The 12,637-nt window shown below is 44.1% G+C and overlaps 1 protein-coding gene across 5 annotated transcripts in view; it reads right to left on the bottom strand.

Annotated features, from left to right (window-relative positions):
* Positions 1-378: 378 nt before the first annotated feature.
* kmt2d (lysine (K)-specific methyltransferase 2D) overlaps positions 379-12,637 on the bottom strand; it is a 38,223-nt gene continuing 25,964 nt past the window's right edge. For all 5 annotated transcript variants that reach the window (XM_036008259.1, XM_031283625.2, XM_036008256.1 and 2 more), the window contains exons 40-55: positions 9,597-12,548; positions 9,359-9,508; positions 9,094-9,258; positions 8,807-8,954; positions 8,621-8,702; positions 8,363-8,535; positions 8,049-8,173; positions 7,827-7,962; positions 6,798-6,919; positions 5,274-6,687; positions 5,043-5,179; positions 4,666-4,796; positions 3,854-4,139; positions 3,662-3,735; positions 3,461-3,569; positions 379-3,325 (exon numbers count right to left, since the gene is read on the bottom strand). In XM_036008259.1, coding sequence (XP_035864152.1) covers positions 3,233-3,325; positions 3,461-3,569; positions 3,662-3,735; positions 3,854-4,139; positions 4,666-4,796; positions 5,043-5,179; positions 5,274-6,687; positions 6,798-6,919; positions 7,827-7,962; positions 8,049-8,173; positions 8,363-8,535; positions 8,621-8,702; positions 8,807-8,954; positions 9,094-9,258; positions 9,359-9,508; positions 9,597-12,548 — 6,297 coding nt within the window. In that variant the 3' untranslated portion in view covers positions 379-3,232. The remainder of the gene's footprint in view (positions 3,326-3,460; positions 3,570-3,661; positions 3,736-3,853; positions 4,140-4,665; positions 4,797-5,042; positions 5,180-5,273; positions 6,688-6,797; positions 6,920-7,826; positions 7,963-8,048; positions 8,174-8,362; positions 8,536-8,620; positions 8,703-8,806; positions 8,955-9,093; positions 9,259-9,358; positions 9,509-9,596; positions 12,549-12,637) is intronic.

Here is a 12,637-nt window from a genome sequence, read left to right as displayed (position 1 = left end):
GCTTTCGTTACTAGAATGAGCCCTTCATGTCTACATAGTGAGCGGGTCCTCTTCCACGGAGCCCGCCATGTTTCTACAGTAGCCCAGAATGGACAAACTTAACACTGGCTCTAGAGAGGGGCTTTTTACGTTTTTATTTTACCTGAAGGCCACTGTAGGTTCTATTTATAGACTGTTCTACTACACACTTGGAAAGGGAGGCGTGAGGGAAGGGGTATTCAGTTGGTTGCAATCTGCAAACTCACCACTAGATGCCACTAAATCTTTCCCACTGGTTCTTTAACATTTGTTTTTATTTCAAGAACGATCCTTCAAGCTCAGTGTCAACGCTGCTTAGATAGAATTAGTTAGAATTCTCAACAAAAAAAAATGAGCACATATTTAAAATGCATTTTATTTTCCTTTACAAGAAACAAAAGCAGACAAAGAAATAAGATGAAGGGGGAAGGGAGTGGGAAAGCTGTATATAAAGAGATGCAACCTCTGGCTTCCTGAAAAAAATATGTACAATTCAAAATAATATCCATACAAAACATGCCACATACAATAAAAATGATCATTATATTTATTCATAATCCCTAAAAGTATCTCTGCTGTACAGATGCAACATCTTTTTAAAAAGTAGGTGAGGTTAAAAAAAACCTTCAATTTGAGCAAACTTTATTAAATTATAAGATATGCAGAGAACTTAAATTAAGATTCAGAGAAGTTAAAAATTATTCAGGCTAAAATCCAGTGAGCGTCATAATGTCTTGTCATGGTCTTCCCTTGAAATAGAAACATACCAAAAAATATATATATCACTGCTTGATACTTGATCAATATCTACCACTTTAGAGAAGTTTTCCTTTATACTATGAGAGTGCAATTCATTACCAGGTTAAGTATGGGATTAACTTTGAGTATTACATCATAACATACATTAGGCCAAGTAACCATTTCACAAGGTTTACCAACACATTCACTTCTATAGGGAAGATATAAAAAAGCAAAACACTAACAATATTCAAGGGAATTCAAGATTTTCCATTCAAGAGTATATTAATCCAATTGTGACAGATTAAGGGACAGGTTTTGGTAATCAACAAGCAGTAGCATAAATAAAAAGAAAAATAAACACGAACAATATTACATAAATACAAATGCTATGCACCATTGTACTGCTTTACGCAATAAGTGATTTTCATGTCTAATTTACGACCCTCCACATGAATCCAAACAGTTATGTAATTACATCGGCTTCTCGTCGCAACTGATTGGAGAAGACCAGACATTTCTTTAACAAACTTGTCTCTGAGAGCTTATAGCAAAAACACTAATAGAAAAACAGGTAAATGCAAAACACTCTGGTTCATATACATAAAGATATTAGTTTGCCATTTTACATATATTTATATTTATATACAGCTTTATCTCTGTTAAAATGATATCCAGTGGTTGAATTTTTTTTTCAATTTTATTTCTCTACACGTTTGACTTTATTGATTACAAAGGGGCTGGATAAAGAGTTGCTGTCCCCTAATGCATATACTATATATACAGTTTGTACAACTTTGCATTTTTAAATCATGTGAGGTCTTAGGTTAGGGGGAGGGGGGAACAAAGTAGTATGGAAAGGTGGAGTTTTAGTAAAGCTCCCTTTAAAGACTTTTTTTTCTTTCATCTTACATAGAAATGAAAACAAATGCCCTTTTTTCCAATAAGTCTTTCCCTGCCATCAGTTCAGCCTTGAGAGGACAGTACCAGCACTAGAAAAGCACACTACAGGGGAAGTAGAAACACTGCAGGCTGTACTCAGGCAGAGGAATACTTACGACAGTAAAGTTTAACAACAGTCCACTAAATAATACAGAGAGCAAGAGGCATGATTTAAAGTCTAAGGTTGAGTTGTGAAAAGATTGATTTGTAAGGGGGGGGAAAAAAGCATTTAATGGGACAGTAGTCATGCATCCACAGGCTGGTTTCCAGCAAGTGGAACTTTAATGTGTGAAGCAACACGCAAATGTGTACTTGGGTTTTTTTTGGACAGCAAAGTCTTCTTCAAAGACTACGTGTCCTCTGATCCTGGAGCCATTCACTCACACCATTATGGTCTTTAAGCAACTCAAAAGGTGGATGTTATTGTGCTTTCACACAGCTGATAACTTGTTTTTTGAAAAGCATAAATAAAAAAGAACAAAAAGAAAGCTACATCAATGTCCAGGAGGATTTGGTGGCATACAAGACACCCGCTAAGCATCTGATTGTGATTTTAATGCAATATCTTATCAAAACTGTCATATATTTCCTCTGTATAAACAATTAATGAATAATAACTATGTTGGCTCATTATTGTAAATCATCATCAGCATAGAGTAGATAGAGCAAACCTGCTGCTTAAGATTCCCTGCTTGTCCGAGAAGGCTAAGCCCATAAAAACATTCCCCCTCCCCCCCTTTCCACAGTAGCAGTTAACAGTTTTTATACAAAGCAGTCACTTCCCGCTAAATCAATGAGGTAGACTGGGTCCGACTAACCCACCTTGGGACTCCACACAGTCAGAACATCTGGTGCCTCTGGCGCCACACATCCATAGCATCTGAAATTTTATATTAACTTACATCTTTTTTTTCCCCCATCGATCATATGTAGCTCTTATACAGAGCCACATCAAGATTGTCTAGCTAGCCAATATCCGTGTTGTCTTCATTGATGACTTGATGGGAAAGTGCCTTTTCTGGGAGGTGAGGGGGAGGTGTGGTCAGGAGGGACAGGAAATAGGTCCGACTCAAAACATAAAAATGCATCATCAGTTCATTCTTAGCATTTTAAAATGGCTTTTTGTCGAAGCTCAAGGTGAGCTCTGCACTACGAGTATTGATATCAGAGGGTCAGAATCATTTGGTAGATGTTGAGGATTGTTTTCCAGCCACTGTAAGAATATTGACAGTCGGGGGTGAGGTGGGGTGGGGGGGGTTTGGCTGAGGAAAAGGTGATTCACTAGTCCAAACATGAAAGTTAGTCCCACCATCAAACTGCTGTTGATGGAGGTGGTCAGTTGCTTTTATTGATTAATGCTCTTCAAACCTTTGGCTACAGGTGTCAACGCTTTAGTCTTTCAATGAAGGAGGGCAGCTTTCCTCCACATCTTTCAGAACAGCTTATGCACTGGCTATGTAGGATTCAAAGGCTTTGGCGCAGGAGTCTGGCACCACTTAGAGGGGAATTCTCCATTTTTCTCTCTTTCTTCTGGTTAGTTCATCCACTTTCGGCAATTCCAGGCTCCACAATGGCAAGGGATTTTGTGCTGATCGTCCTCGAAATCAAACTGGTAGTCGTAAGTCAGCTGGGAGTAAGAAACAAAAGACAGTTAATGGCTCCTGAGATTTAAAAAAAATGAACTTGAAAAACATACAAAATGTAGTAAAAATTAAGGGGATGTGTAAGATTAAGTAATGGTCAGTTTTCTAATGCACTGCACCTCTTCCCCCTTGGGGATCCTGCGGCTGGAAATTATGATAATCTTGTCTTCTTTGTCAAACGTTACAACTTCTGCAACACAGTTCGGGGCACAGGAATGGTTGACATAGCTGGAAAGGAGAAAAAAAAAAAAAAGTCAGTTAAAAATATATTGAGATTGAAAGGTTTACAATGGGACAACCAATACCAAATCAACACTTACCGAGCTGGGCCTCCTGTCAGAGTGGCATCTATCACCTGCTCATTGTTGATGCGGAACATGTAGATCCCGCGGTTCTAAGTTAGAAGGAAAACCGAAAAAAATGTTGATACACACTTTTCAATCCAAATTATTTATTTTTTTACATTTCTAAAATTTGTTGTTTGTACAAATGCCAGTGTTAAGTTGGTGTACCTGTTCCTCGTAGACCTTCTCACGCCGATTGGCCACTTCGTTGCGTATGACAGTGCCAATATACTCAATAACCATTGTGTGCTTCTCCAGATCCTTAGCAGCGTACAAACCCAGGCCCTGAATGCGGGATCGTGCCAGATACACGTTATTCTTCCACTCAGTCTTCAGGCGCCGATATTGGGACGACTTGGAGTGAACAAACTGCTTGCTGTATGGTGTGTTGAGCTCTCCAGTGAAGGTACTCTGGTAGGCCTTTGACACGCTGGTGCTATTTAGAGTGTGAGGCCTGAAATATAGAAAATGTGAGTAGGTATCCAGTCATTTGTAAGATGCATTCAGAAAGTCAAGGTTCTTTGGTAAGAGGTCTACAACAACTGTACAACAAATAATTAGTTTAAAAAGCTGATCTTTGGTCCTAAACATGGGACTGCATTACTTAATATGCAACATTGAGTTACATATTAAGGAACTAACTGAAAATCACCTCATACTATTTGATTTGAGCAAATTAGCATAACTTGTTTATCTACTCTAAAAGGAATATGTTGCCAAGTGGAGGACAAACTTTATAATTACTAAAATAATTAGATAATAAATAAAAACTATTGTGTTTTTTTCTATGCTTCACTGATAATTATGCATTCAAGTTATTGTACAAAAGTATTACAATTTAAATCAACAAGCATCTTCAACAAGACACCAAGCCTCAAACGATTTTAGAACAATCACACAGGTTGCCGACCAGAACATGCGTTTCTGTAAAGGTTACTGTAAACTTCTTGTGGCTTATTGCTAAAATAATGCTGCTTTACCTCTTGCACTGTGTGGGGACTTTGGGCTCAGACCGAGCAGAGCCAGTAGGATTGATCATAAGAGGGAGCTCCATCAGAGGGTGACGGCCATATCGGAACTGGTAGTTCTGGCAGTTCTCCACTCCAGGCAACTGAAACACAACAAACACAAATTATGTTAATCATGCACTTTGATCTACAGTAGAACCATTGTAACCCACAGGTCTCAACTACTGGCCTTAATTTTGGGTCTATTAAAAAATGCATCAGATTAACAAGATGTCAACCCCTAGTATGTATGAATATTGGCTCGTAAAAGGGCTTAAATTACAACTGGGAGACAAAGACAAAATTAAATCGGAGACAAATTGATACTTTTTCTTGCTACATATTCTTACCGACTCAGTGATTCGCATAACAGCATGAACTGTGAGGCCATACATCTCCTCTCCCTTGACATGTTCAGTGAACAGCTTCAACATGGATGAGTCCTCTCGGATTTTAGCCACCTGCTGGACCACCTGTTCCCAGATCCCTAAAGGTGAATTAACGGCCAAAGGTCAAGAGTTATTTTAAGTGGAAAAGTACAGAGATACTATGTAACATAATATGGGAGCACGAGTTCTCACCCTCTGGAGTAGTTTCACGGTACTGCAAATCCTCCATGCCATGCTCCAGAACACGCACCTCGAAGAGGGGGCGACCGTCATCCTCGTTAATGCGGCAGCGGTAGCGACAGCGCTTGTTGGGCACACGCGTGCTCCAGTAGATGCGTGTGGCCTCATAGCCAACAGGGAAGATGGCAGTGGGTGAGTGGAAGTTGGCCATCTGGGATGGCAGCAACTGGCCAACAGCATGAAAGATGAGACCACCAACACGGAACAGGTGGATACGGTCACCTCGCTGTAGGATGCTGGCAATCTGCTTCACCTCATCACGCTCAATGTAGACACGCCGTAAAACAGCAAACATGCTGAGTTCGTCTTCACTGGGGCCCTTCAGCTTATGCTGGGTGCACAACATGGTCTTGTCCTTAAAGAACATGCAGCGTGCCCGGATGGCACAGGCGAAGTGGTAGACATTCGGGCAGCGCATTCTGTTGCAGCTGTTTGTAGCACCTGTTTTCTGGCAGTAGGCACAAAGAGTCCGCAATCCCCGACGCAGGGCTACCTCCACATTGATGAGGGCACCCCCCTGCGTCTCATACACCTCTGTGGACCACAGGGCGCAGTTGAGGTGCACCCACAAGTCCACATCAATGTTCAGCAACCGGGCAGGCCCATCTGTGGCTCCATCACCTTCCTCATGGCAGAAGCAGCATTTACGTTTATCCCGAGGCAGTCTGTCTGGTCGAAGAGTAATGCGCAGGCGTTCCATTAGCTCAGACACTTCACGGCTGCTCTCTTTCTTAGACCCACCCTTACGTATTGTGATGACAATCTGAAGGCGCTTCCAGCGAATCCCCTTCCATTTTTTCACTTTGGGATGTACCACCTCCTCATTAGGGGAGAGAGGCCTGCGCTGCTTGACAGCCTTAGGGGAAGACTCCATGTTGTTGTGAGAATCTTGAGGAGGTTGAGCTGGATCAGTGGCCAAGTACTCCTCCTTGATAGCAGTAATCAGATGATCTTCAGTAGGAGCAGTGGGATCTGGAACTACAGAGGCAGTCGCTGGATCAGTGACCGGGTCTGGAGCAGCAACTTCAGACTCTGTGACTTCAGCTGGTTGAGCAGCAACTTCAGACTCTTTGATATCAGTTGGTTGAACAGCATCAATAGGAGGACCATCATCCTGTTCAGGCTCAGTCTTGATCTGGATCTGGACTATGGTGGGAGTGGAGGGAGGCGGGGATGGAGAAGCAGATTTTTTGGAAGGTTCAGCTTCACTAGTTGGAACTGGGACAGGTGGGGGAGGATGTGGAGGGGATGGTGATGGGGGTGGAGATTCTTCCACTGGTATAGGAGGAAGGTGGCGTACATCTAAGTCATTTACTTTGGTTGTGTAACAGTGCTGGGCCGGTTTGTCTTCTTTTTCTGAGAATTCCTGAGAGAACAATGCATATATGAGATTTATAGCTTTCAGGAAATATAAAATATGCAGCTTATGATAGAAAATATCAATAATTCACAGTTCTCAAGACTGTGTTGACTGACCTGTTTAATAAGTGCCAGAATGTCCACTTGTTTCTTTAATGTACAGCCTGGTAGAGACACGTCAAATTGCCTTAGCCACTCATCCTGACTGGGTGAAGCACTGTCTTTTGTACACAGAGCCCCTGGAAAACATGACCACCTTAATATTAGTCTTTATTCGTTAATTGATGAATTCAAAAGTCTTCATTCATATTTTAAAGTAATGTAAATCAATAAGCGTGTCCCTAGCAGTGTAGTCAGTCACTCTACTACAGTGACAAAACGCTTTGAACAGCAACTCTCCTCAACTCGCATTCTCAAGCTTACAGCAAAAGGACTGTGATCAAAAGTCTAAAAAAAAAAAATCTAAAAACACGGAAATGCTTTTTGGTGTACACACACGTTTTGCATCGTTTTGGCCGATCGTCCAAACGAATCCTGTAAACGCATTGCCTGAAGACGCACTTTTTTAAAACCTGGTCCCAGGGTGAAAAAATTTGAAAACGCCGCCCTTGCGTCTTCGTTTGGACAGCGAAGCCGCATACTTGCGTATCGATGATGTCATCGCCACACCCTTCGACCTCTTATCCCATGACGACGTCTCATAACAACAACAATGGCGGACTACATGCTTGTGTTCCTGCTGAAGATATTGAGCCTATTAGGGCTACTAGGGCTGTTTGGTTTCTTCTTTTTGTCTGTTTGTATACAGCATGCAAGCTTTATGCTCATGCTCCGCCTCTTCTTCTCCGTTTTTGGTGAATTTCTGTAGCAGAAACAGCACCACCTATAGGCCTGGAATACGAAGTAGCGTGTTGAGTCATTTACAAATGGATCCGTTTGGACGACGGCAGGAAAAAAAAAAAAAAAAAAAAAAAGAGATTGTTTTGGTACGTGTGGACGTGACCTTAGTTGCAAATGGTTAAGGACATTCGTCTCGTGACCTGGTGTGAAAAATGTCATGAGCCACACTCACACCCTGTTGTTGTGAATGTCCTGACTCAATGAGACAAATGGTCAATCCAAATGAACAATAATCTAAATGTATACCTGACTGGTCAGGTCCTTTCCCAGGCCCGTCTACTCCAGGCATGTCAGGGTTTTGGGGAGGGAAGGTCACCTCATAAGAACCTGGCATCCTAATATTAAGCAGCTGGGCCATGGCCATCATGACATGGTTCAGTTTCTGGAAAAAAAAAAGTCACTTTGTGTTAACTGTGCATGAAAAAAAAGGTTTGTTAAACAGGGTGAATTGACATCATGGCTAAGTACCTTAGCTGCAGCAGAGGACAACGTGAAGGTAACAGACACTTCGTTGTTCTTGGCCTGGTCCCAATGGTTAGCTGTGGAAACCACCTTGCTATCTGCTGCCTCAAATGGTTTGTTTTCTGGGAATGCTACAAAAAGAAAATGTGTACATTTTTGTTTTGGCATTTTAATAATATAAATGTATTTTAATGTAAAATTAAATTATACTTAACAATAAAACATAATGCAACACATTTATGATGGATTTCACCAAAAAGTGTATAAATAAAAATGTTGCTGTAGCTTTTGGGAATTACATTCAGAATGTTGTATAATACCTGGGATGGCAGTACGGGGTATGAGGGGGATGATGGGGGATATTGCTCTCTCCGTCTCCTCCTCTTTAGGCTCCCGTAGGTGAGGGAAACGTGGCGTTTCATCTCCTACGTTACTCTCAGGGGATGATGCCGGGATGATGCTTTCTGGGGCATCCTCGTCATCACTCTCCATCCTGTTAGAAAGATATTTCCTACATTTATAGCCACTCAGCAATAAGAAATACATGTACCTGGTTGACATAGAACTTCGCATTGTACCTGATGTCCTCATTCTGGTTATGTGGTGGGGTGGGGAGAGCTGCTAGAATGTCTACACTCTTCACCTCCTCTTTAACAGAATCTGCATGGATAATTATAAAGTATTTAGAACCCAATTACTGTACAACTGCAGATCAAATTCAATATTCATGAAAAAAATGTCATGCCAAATCCCTTATCGTTTACCCATTCGCTCTTCTGCTGGCTCTGTGTCTTTCTGACCCTCAGAAAGCTCCTCCACAGTAGTCACTCCATTCAACAGCTTGTGCTGTACTGAAGGCGGAGGAGTAGGTGGCAGGGAAGATGGGGGTGTTGGTGGGTTGCTGAGGTTACTCTGTAAAGTCACAAAACAGTATCCTCATAAAACAACTGTTTTTGAAAGACTTTGTTGTTGAAGTAGTATTAATCAACAACCAAATGTTGTCACAGCCTGCAACACCTAACTATTGGTTCATGGTGCAGCTTAGTTATACCTTTGTGAGTAACTGAGAATAGTAGTCTGGGATATTCTCCAGCACTGCATTCCCAAAAGATCCTTTGAGCTGGGCTTTGCCATTGGCTGGGCTGCTTCCAAAAGGGGCAAACAGATCCAAACTGGCAGTGATTGAAGGCTCCATCAGGGGCAACAGAGAGAGACCCTGGAGGGTAAATGTCCATTAGTCTACATGATGAAGAACCACTCTTCAAAACATCAATGGCAATAACCATTTAGGTAATTCTTTTTTGCAATCCTTTTACCTGTTTAAGTTGCTTAATCAGGGCTTCAGCACTTTTTCCTACTTCTTCCTTCTTATTCTTCTTCCGTGCGTTAGGCCCTCGGTCTCCAGTTGCCTTATTAGTGCGCTTTGGCTTTTGTGCAGGAGCCCTTTTTGTTATAGACTGTAAATCCTGGAAGGGTCAAGAAAAGGAATGAGAGGTTCTTTCCCCACAAACAACATAAGGGCAAAAAGAATGAAAGCACTAAAGAAAAACATACCTCCATATTTCGTGGAGTCCCTTGGAGTTTTTGTTCCAGCATTGCTAGTTTGCTGTTGATGTGGCCATTTATCTCATTGTGGATGCCTTCAGAAGGCCTCTGAGCACCAAGCTGAAGGTTCTTGGTTCTCAGAAGTTTCTGTAGTAGTTGCTGTCCAGTCTCAGATCGAGGGCCTTGAGTCCCAGGGTCTCCAGCCAGGTTTCCAGCATTAATAAAGCTAGTGTTGTTCCCAGAAGAAATTGCCTCACCCATTGTTTCTCGCTTTATAGCCCCAGGATGAGCCTCTGGTGCACCATCACACTGAACCTCTCTTGGTTCCTGTTTAATGTTCTGTAGAGTTATCTTGCATAGTTCCCCTACTCTAGAGCCATGTTGTGTGTGAGAACCATGGGTCTCTGTGACCTGCTGCGACTGCTGCTGAACATTCATGCCTTTCTGTGGCCCATTGGGGATAACTGAGGCTGAATGAGATGTGTCATTGCCTGATGACAGAGCTTCTACTTTCAGTCCTGGACAATCAAGCGGACTTTTGGCTCCAGGTGACCTGAGTGGAGATGCCTTGACATGACTGTATGGACTCCCCCTTCCAGCCCTACTGTCAGCTACAGAAGGTGAGGAGACACTGGATGAATGAGGTGAGGCCGGGTGGGCCGGGCTCATGCCAAAGGGACCCCTTGGAGAATATGCATGAGATGGAGAACCCTGCATGCGGGCTGCCGCAGCTGCCAATAGTGCTTGTTGGTTCTGGTTGGGAGTAGGTGGACGCATCCCCATAGCTTGATTAAATGCATGCCCAGGAGAGTTGGCTATTGGCTGACGTGGAGACGTTGGCCTAACCATACGGCCCTGGTCCATGGGTGTAGGTGGCACTGGTACCTGGCCTCTCATAATATGTTGCTGCATCATCTCTCCTACTTGTGGCTGTTGTTGCCCAGGGACTATCATCCCCTGCTGCATCTGAGGAGCAACACCAGGTTGTTGGCCCAACATGCCTGATTGTTGCTGAGTGCCCACTGCTCCTGGCTTCCCCATGGCTCCATATGGCATCTGCTGCACAACCTGTGGCATCTGTCCTGGTGGCATGTGAGGCCTCAACTGACTTTGCTGGCCTTGACCCATTGACATCCGCAGCATCTGTCCCTGTTGGAGCTGCCTCTGGGCAATCATGGCCTGAATGTGCTGTATCTGCTGGTTTGGGGGAAGATTGCGGAGCTGAGGATTCTGGGCAATAATAGCCTGGATGTTGATAGGGGTGCGGATCTGTCCAGGTGGAACCACAGGCCTCTGTGCCATCATCCCTTGCTGCTGGGCTCTCATCATGCCCATCATGGCCTGTTGTTTTTGCTGCTGGGCCATGAGGGCTTGTTGTTGTGGACTATGGCCCATCACAACAGACTGTGGCTGGCCAGGATGGTTCTGGACTATGATCTGCTGCTGGATGTTGGAATCTTGTGACTGCTGCATGGCATTTTGAACTGTTTGCTGTTGTTGCTGCTGAGCTAAGAAATCAATTGGTTTCCCTTCCTCTTTAACAGTCATCAAAATGGGCTTGTCAACACTGAGGGAACCTTGCCTCTGAAGACTGAGTGGAAGTTGTTGCTGAAGCACACCAGTTTGTTGGTTTCCAACCAAACCCGTTTGTTGCTCAGGTACAGACTGAGGATTTGATTGTTGCTGCTGGGCCATAAAAACCTGGTTTTGATGCTGCTGCTGTTGTAATTGCTGTCGTCCCAAATCAGTTTGATCATTTCCAGAGCCTAGTTGGGACATCTGATTGGGAGTGGAGGGTCCACTCTGTTGAGGTGGCGTTCTTGAATCAGGGCTGAGGATCCCACCCTCTCTAGGGCCTGAGTTTTGGTTGTCTGTAGCTCCCTGTGGCGTGATACTTCCCGCTGAAGGTGAGGAGCCCATCTGTGGGGTAGAGGGTTGGGAGAGCACTCCCTGCTCTTGGCTGTTTTGACTCATCAACTGCGTTTGTTGTCTTTGCTGTGCCATCTGCTGCTGCTGAAGGTGGGCCAAATTCTTTGCAACATTTTGCTGCTGCTGCTGTTGCTGTTGCTGAGATGCAAGCATGCGTTGGGCCAGAATGTTTTGTTGTTGTGGAGTCAATTGGGCATGGGGACCCCTGAGGCCTGGATGACCTGGAGAGCCAATCATTCCCTGCTGACCCATCATCAGCTGAGGCCTCTGTTGCTGTGATGATGCAACTGGCGGGTTTCCCATAATCCCTGGTTGAACTGCCATCATGGCTTGAGCATGGTTAATAGGCTGGCCTCCTACAAGGTTCTGTGGCAGTGGAGCCACAGACTGGACTCCAACCATTCCTTGTGGAACCTGCACCATGCTCTGCGGACTGGCCTGGTTGCCTAGCATTCCCTGTTGAGTGTTTGCTTGTTGTTGGGCCATCAGTGGGTTTCCCATCATACCGGACGGTGGCTGAGCAATTAAGCCAGACTGTTTATTTGGGTGTGGCATCGGTTGCTGGCCCATCATCACCTGCTGCTGCTGTTGTTGTTGTTGCTGGAGCTTTGCCATCTGCATCCTATGTTGGAGTTGTCTTTCTTGGAGAAGCCTGGGATCTGCACCTTGCATTCCAGGCCCCTGTGGGAAGAATCCTGTTGGAGCCCCAGGAGGACCTGGGGCCCTGACACCACTGGCACCACTGGCTCCGAGAGCTGCAGGAAGCTGGGGTTGGGCTCCACCAATAAAGGGCTGCCCTTGGGGCATCCTGACAGGCATTCCACCTTGGGGTATCACACCAGGGTGCTGGCCCATTACTGGTGTTCCCTGTTGGCCCATCATCATCTGGCCAGGCATTTTGGAAAACATGTGAGGGGGGGGCCCCTGTGCAGAATGACCTGGGGTAAGAATACCTGAGCTTTGCTGATGCTGCTGCTGCTTGCTTCTATACTCTGCAATGAGATTGGTGTGCTCCTTCTGCTGCTTGCGTACCTAGAGCAGAATAATTATGAACAGATATGAATTTGCCGTTACTGCTGACACGTTTGTAAACTTCTCATAAAAAGGTTTATTCAATTGTC

Source organism: Sander lucioperca, chromosome 12 (assembly GCF_008315115.2).
Source record: "Sander lucioperca isolate FBNREF2018 chromosome 12, SLUC_FBN_1.2, whole genome shotgun sequence".
Taxonomy (NCBI): Eukaryota; Metazoa; Chordata; class Actinopteri; order Perciformes; family Percidae; genus Sander; species Sander lucioperca.
This window is presented reverse-complemented; position numbering and strand designations above follow the sequence as displayed.